At 42.6% G+C, this 7,423-nt stretch overlaps 1 protein-coding gene across 1 annotated transcript; it reads right to left on the minus strand.

Annotated features, from left to right (window-relative positions):
- Nucleotides 1-1,646: 1,646 nt before the first annotated feature.
- LOC147891788 (amino acid permease 4-like) lies at nucleotides 1,647-4,032 on the minus strand. The gene is made up of 7 exons (XM_087387848.1): nucleotides 3,858-4,032; nucleotides 3,463-3,696; nucleotides 3,130-3,223; nucleotides 2,737-2,951; nucleotides 2,496-2,635; nucleotides 2,178-2,405; nucleotides 1,647-2,072 (listed from the first exon to the last, which is right to left on the minus strand). The coding sequence occupies exons 1-7, from the start codon at nucleotides 4,030-4,032 to the stop codon at nucleotides 1,647-1,649; spliced, it is 1,512 nt and encodes a 503-aa protein (XP_087243974.1).
- Between the last annotated feature and the right edge of the window lie 3,391 nt (nucleotides 4,033-7,423).

Below are 7,423 nucleotides of genomic sequence, written 5' to 3' on the forward strand. Positions count from 1 at the left end.
AGTAGCCCATGATCTAAATGCCATTCTTTGACTAATTTATAATGAAGAGTAATTTCCATCCTTCACTCTTTCATTTAAATTGGCATTTAAATGACAATTCATTTGTCCATTTCTCATTAATATATAAAGACATTTTAATTCTAACCTTCTTGTGGATGAGCACAAATTTTTTATTTCCCATTGTAGTTTTGGAAGGCCTTGTAAAATGCTTCTTTTTTTAGGAATGCTAGTGTTGTAATAATATTCGGCATAGGCATCAATGTAGATATAGAAATTGGGAGTGAACTCAAATACCAATGCAAATACCAACAAAATTGTCATGCTAACTTTTTTTATGCTCAATGATTTTTGTAAAATTATTTGGACCTACTTCACAAAAACATCCTAAGTACAAGCGAGCGATAGCAAAGAAGAAACAAAAATTGGCCTCTAGGTAGTATTAATGTATCTCATATCTCATGCAAACATGTAACGGATATGATTGATATCTTGAGAAGTAAGCTTGGACATGGGTTGAGAATAAAATGATACTTGCTCAATTTATCAATACAAAGAATGGATGCAAATCCAAGGACAATGCATAAAGAAATATTTGTATGTTTCTATAGAAGTTTCATAAGGTCAACAATTCATGTTTATCTTTGGATTAGTTCTTAAACCAAGATGTACATCTCAAGTTGTTTTAAAACCAAAACTCCCTCAAAGTCATAAAGTTGATTTAAGATGCACTTCCCTCGCATTATGTTGGTTATTGATTCTCAAGATAGACATTAGAAAAGCATTCATGGATTGCATTAGGCATCACTTTTTGCCTATTGGTCAAAAGATAAGAATGATTAAGATAAGATCTATTCCTTGAAAAGACATTGGAATTTTCACATACAAGGGTAGTAATCGTTTACTACAAACATTGGTTTTACACTTCCCTCGATCTATATGATATATTTTGTGAAGATCCTTTCAAATATATGGGATGATATCAAAACATGCACACAATGTAGCCTTTTAAATAGCTTCCTTAAAAAAAAAAAATCAAACATGATATTGATAACATGGATGTGACATCATACATGTTAATAAATTATAAGTGGAGACAGATAGAAGCATAATGAAAAGCTCATAATCATAAATGCACATCGTTGCCATAGCTTTGCCACGGATTCAATTGCCACTAACTATCCAGAGGAATGAACGAAGTCAATTTGAAAGCATAGGAGGAAATCACACTAAGGAACTTCCAAGTCTGCTAAAGCACTCAAAACACAGCACCGCGATTCTCTAGCAAGTACAATTGATTATATCACTGCGCAAGCCGCCTAGATCCGAATAACATACAAAATACGAATAACATATCATATAACCAATAGAAAATTGTGGCCTAAGCTCATACGCTGCAAAACGACATACAGCGAAGCAACAGCTCTCTTCATGCTTTTAGCTGAACAGCACCTAGGCAGTTTAGAGTTGCATGGCGTCATGACAACAAAATTCTGTAGATATATGCATAGATGAAATGTCTTCGAATAGACCTATATACTTATAGAGATATATGTAGTCATATAAGCGCTTGTCAAAGATCGAGAAAGTGGGCTCCGTATTGAGTACTGAGAATGGGAGCTCAATGAAGGTGGGGAATGGTGGAGGGCTCAGTAGTGAGTCTTGAACGGAGTGTAATGCTTCAGATCACTGATGATTCCGGCAACGGACCCCAAACCTGCTGCCAAAGATACTAGGAAGCATGTTCCGCTCAAAGTCTGCAATGCCCACCACTTGGGCGTCCATTTCTTCACCTGACTCTGTGAAATATGCATGGTTATGGGAAAATACACCGTCAGAGGCCAGAACGCCATGGCTCCTAGCAGGCCGAGAATGTCGTTGAAAAAAGGCAAAATCATGGAGACGACTGTGGTAGCGACGACAAACAGAGTCCTCCATAGTATGCGAAACACGCTGAACCGGAAGGGTCTGCGAAAGGGGACGGGAACTTTGTGCTCGTAATTCATGAAGGTGTGTGAAGACCACCTTTCGGACGCCCAGTGTTCGAAGAAGGCAAAAACTGGCTGCGTGAAAACCTGTGAACATATGACATACATGAGACCAAGAAAGTCCTTGTTCTTGAAAAGCCGATGATGACTTATAAGGAAATTCATAAGGAAGAGATCTGTTACGACTTTTACCTGGTAAGCTCCCACAAGATGAACGACAATGCAAGCATTCGCAAGGTCCACTAGCCAGTAAGGATTGTAGAATCCAAACCCTGTCAACATGTTCCCAGGTGCATGGTTTCCAAACGCAGCATATCCCATACAACCAACGGACACATAATACAGAGTGGTGACAAAGATTCCTATCAACGCCGCCTTCTTCATAGTTTTGTTCTCTGGAGGCGGAGATTTCAAGGTATCCTGATAACATTAATGCATTCAGACAAATTGGTATCGCTTAAAACGGTCAGTTGTGATCCACATTCACAGGAACAAAATTTGATTTCATACCTGTATCTCGATGAGAATCATAGTGAATGAATATGCAAATGCAATATTCCCAAGGGCTTGGAAGACAGCCCACGTCTTTTCTTCCGGAGAAATTAGATCGAGACTGACTCCAGTCGCTGTCCCATACGAATGGTCTTTCTCTGAGCATCAAGACGGGCAATCTTCATTTGAACTCGGACAGAAAACATAACATTTTCTGCGTTCGTATTTAGTAGTACGTGGTGCAAGAAGAGAATCAAACCTGATGCTTTCCCAATCGCCAAACCCAGCCCTATTGAAGAGTAAGAAAAGGACATTATGGCCGCAACTATTGATAGCCACCATAGTCTATCGAAGTCAGGTATCTGAGACAGAACTATCTGCACCCCACCAAAAAGTAGCATGTACATATTGTTGGATTCGTGACATTCTGCGTGCTCTCCATTTCTATGAAAGCAATTTGATCTATTGATGGCCCTGCAAGGAGCAAACCATGACGTCATTATTATAATTCGACTAATTTGGGCTCTGGCTTGATCCTGCCCAGCAAACATCTGTCAGGATTCAAGAACTGAGATGCAAGTCCTCTAGCCGACTATGTGCTTTCAGATAGGAAGTCACAAATCCAGACACCTTGGCAGCGTTAGAGACATACACCATACTAATGGAAGCTGTGATAGTGTATCCAATAGCTGTTCCTATGAGGTTGATATATTGTACAAGACCGCAAATCCATATATGTCTGCCACCTGACAGGAAAATAAAGCCGTCGTGATAAATAGATTATACCACTCAGGCCAAGCAGAACTGGCTCTGTACAATACAACAGATTCTCAAACACAAACTTTAAGAGAACTTGAAGGAATATTCTCTACCGATCAACTGATGCTCACAGCGCATTTCAGAACATGGACTCCTTACACTCTAGGTTTTAATGGCATTAGTCTGCAATGCTTATCTTGCCCAAACAAAGAAAACAGCACCAAACCTAGATGTGCTTTGACAGCATCCATGTATGTGTAGTTTCGTCTCCCGGTGACGGGGTCTGGACATCGATAGCAATTAGCGAGTAACAGAGACGTGTAGTAGGTCACAAAAGCAAAAGCAAGAAGTATAGGAGGTCCTGCTATCCATCCAATCTGAGCAATGCTCCATGCAAGGGACAGCACACCGGAACCAATGACTGCAGTTATTACATGAGCTGAAGCAGTCCAAACATTCCCTGCAGGAGTAGCAAACGTGAGGCATTCGAGTTTTAATAATTTTACTTAGCCAACGAAACGCAATTCTGCAAAAGGTTGACTTAACCGGTAACAAGATACTTAAGTGGCGTTTCTGATGACAAACAGTTTTCTGCTAAGCTATGCGTCAAGGAGTACGTACCTGTCCGGCGAACATGCCCATCATCATCACGGCTCTTAGTACGTATCAGCACAAAAGGGCTTCCCATATCTTTCCCTATTTCTATGGCACTACCATTCCGCACCGAATCATCTTTGCCCGAACAGTCCGATGCAGAATCTATCCTAGTTAGACTGTAAGTTCCCTCTTGTGCCATTCTATCCAAGAGGACTTCAAGTGAATTTTGTGGAACCGCGGTCTCAGGATCTTTGATCCGTTAAACTCATTGCTTGGAAGAGGGATTCATTCTGAAGTGGTACCACCTTCCTGTAAAGAGAACATCTAACCGATCAACTCGATGCCGAAAAGGAGACGTGATCAAACAAATGCTTCCATTTTACAAAGCAGAAAGGAGTCCAGCACAGCGCTTGCTTACGCCATGTGAGAGCCCACCGCACGTCAAAGACCTCCAGGGATGGGAGTACCGTACGGCAAGGTATGGCAAAAGTTCATATATGATCTAGGGAACAAGAGCTGATGTAGGTGGCAGCGTGAGAGGAATCATTAAAGACGTAAAACGTGTTTGTTCCGGTCAGAGTCGAGCTTCAAAGTAATATATGCATGAGATCCATGAATGGGAAGCCAAGAGGCGCGGAAGACAGAAGCCGATGATGGGCAGGAAGAAACGAGGAGAGCAATGTGGAAGGCTACAAAGCGGTTGAAAAGAGACTATTGCCGGGAGGAGCACGAGGAGCAGGAAGGTGGCCGAGGAGAAGAGGCGAGGAAAGCAAATCGGTTACGAGGTGCTGCGAGATGGAGATGAATATGGGACGCGGTGATCAGGTGATGAGAATGGGCAAAGGTATCTAGTGTGCTGTGAATGTATCTATGTGTTGTGCTTGCAGCTGAGGAGGACTCAGGAGCAGGAGGAGGATGGTGATCAATGCTCTCAGATATTATGGAGTCTTGATCTGAGCATGGTGATCAGGTGATCGTTGAGAATGGGCAAAGGTTGCAGCTGGCTCCGAGCTAGCGAGCTGATGGCGTAGCTAGTTTGCCGTGCATGCAAATGTGTGTTGTGCTTGCAACTGGGAAGGACAAAGCTGATGCTCTGAGATATTAAGGAGCCTTGATCTGAGCATGAATATAGTTGATGATGCACGTGAAGATGGAAGTAAAGTGGGTTTGCGGAGGGAAGGGAACCCATGTTTTCCATCGAAGTGCGGGACAGGTTGATGATTCAAACGACCGGCACACCATTTCACGTAGTATTCTAAGCTCATGCACAAACACTCACACAGAGTCACAGACAATACGCATCCCAAGGCTAATCATTTCGCTACCCCCCCCCCCCTCTCTCTCTCTCTCTCTCACCATATACGCCATCCTTTCCCACCAAAAGTTTTGTAAACCCATGTGGATCTCTCTCTCTCACATTAATGACGGTCTAAGGGAGCCTCAAAGGCAAGGCATCCCTTGCCATCCGATTGAAGCCAGAAGTCCAATCTTCATTCTCGACCAAGCCAGAAGTCGAATCTACATTCTCGACCAGTCAATCATAACAAGACAAAGCATCCACAGATACGCACACAGATACGTTTACTGAACTAAAAAAAAAACTTACGGGTGCGTCTATTTGCACGTCTAGAGACCCGCATCTAACGACGTATCTATATAGCAGACAGACACACGTATAGATGCGCATACAAACACGCATATAAATGCTCTGCTAAAAAATTTAAAAAACAGACAGATGCATCGTTAAACACGTGTATAGACGCATTTATAAACAGTCTTATAGACGCTTTTATAGACGTGTAAATAGATGCTACTCAAACAGACAGACGCGTATATAGACACATTTATAGGCGCACTGATAGACGGGTTACATAATATTTTTTAAATTTATAGAATGCTGTGTATGTTGCGTATGCTATGTAGTTATAGGAATCCCATTTCCACATTGTGTAATTCAATTCTTACAGCCAACCGCATTTTAATTAGCACTCTTGCAAGCACGTCTATAGCCAACAATTACAATTCCAAATACAACATTACAACTCCAAAATGTTACTTCACAAGGCATTAATTGATAGAACGTTGCACAAGAAAATTGAAAGCTCAAAAAATGCTTGTATGTACATATAGCATGAAGCTAAGCCACGTCATGTGGCTTCAAGTACAAAAAATAAGAAGAGTGTATATACAAGAGGCACGAAGCCAAGCCAGTGGCTTTAAGTATAAAAAAGAGTAGCTAGCACTACTTCTACTACTAATCTAAGTTCTCCATGTCCTCACTCCCTTCCACACTCCCTTTTACGCTCCCTTCTGCACTCCCTTCCTACCTCCTTCCTCGTCTTTTTGTGCAGGGGCCTATACACAAGGGACAACATATATCAATGTATGAAAAATCAAATCTTTACTTATAATATTGACATTATTTAATTATTTTTAAATACCTTAGGGGCTGCTCCAGTAGCGCGGATATATAGCTCCTCAGTAATCAACCTGTCATGATAGAAGTGCTTCCATGTATCTCCTCTGCAATGGTGGCAATGGTAGGCTGTCTCGACAGGAGTAGGGTATTTGCCCACGATATCAAGTTGCAAGATGACACAATTTGCGGAGGGGTTAGTACAAAGAAATAACCTCCTAATAAACTACATAAGCAATATAATTTGAGATCGATACTTACAAATTGGGCCTCCCATGATTAAACACCCCCTACTCCAAAATGCATGCTTTCATATTGCTCCATTTGAATCCTTTGTGCCTCCGCGTGCTGCAGACTGGGGTCCTCCCTTGCTGACTTCATTGCTTTCTTCCACTCATGCTTGTGAGTGGTGTGGGGCGGGCCCCTTGGTGGTTGACCTCCCTCGAGCCTGGCAAGTTCTGCTAGTGCCTGCCTCTTAAGCGAAGATCTTTTATTGCTAAGTATCGTAATAGTCTTTGACTTGGCCCATTTATCTATGAACTGACGATTGGGGGGGTTAGGATACCTAGAGCGAACAGCAGCGAGGGTCTCATCAGCCAACCTCTTTGGCTGGTCTTTGTAGTGGATAAAGCAATCTCTGTAATTGTTAGCAATTACAAAGCACATGAAGGCCATGATTTCCTTCCCCTGTGCATCCATCAAGATGCCTCCTGTCTAAGTGATGTCATAAAAGATCGTACCATCACCCGGAGGCATGTCTAAATCATCTGAATCATCATCGTCCCCACCACCACCCCTCCCAAAGCACTGTGCCATGCATCCCCCACCACTCTCCTTGCTACTATGCCTGCTACCATGTTGTGTTGAGCTAGTATGATGGCCACTCATAGCTAGAGACTGCACGGGACTACATGGACCACTCGTAGCTAGAGAATCAAGTCTCGATTGCACACGAGTATGCCGACAGCTCTGCGAGATAGAAGGACCTCCTGATGGCATGGGGGAAGGGGCATAAGACGACATGGGGGAAGGGGCATAAGATGGCACGGGGAAAGGGCATCGGCTATGTAGCCGGCTAGGTTGTGCTAACTCCATTGGGGTAATCTCAGCTAGTGTGGGATTGGGTGGTTTGGAGTCTATCATGCCGACTCCTGGGGGATGTTTAGAGTATCCA

The sequence above is a fragment of the Dipteris shenzhenensis genome, chromosome 17, assembly GCF_047967505.1.
Source record: "Dipteris shenzhenensis isolate YYH24624 ecotype China chromosome 17, Dip_SZ_1.0, whole genome shotgun sequence".
In the NCBI taxonomy this organism is placed as follows: domain Eukaryota; kingdom Viridiplantae; phylum Streptophyta; class Polypodiopsida; order Gleicheniales; family Dipteridaceae; genus Dipteris; species Dipteris shenzhenensis.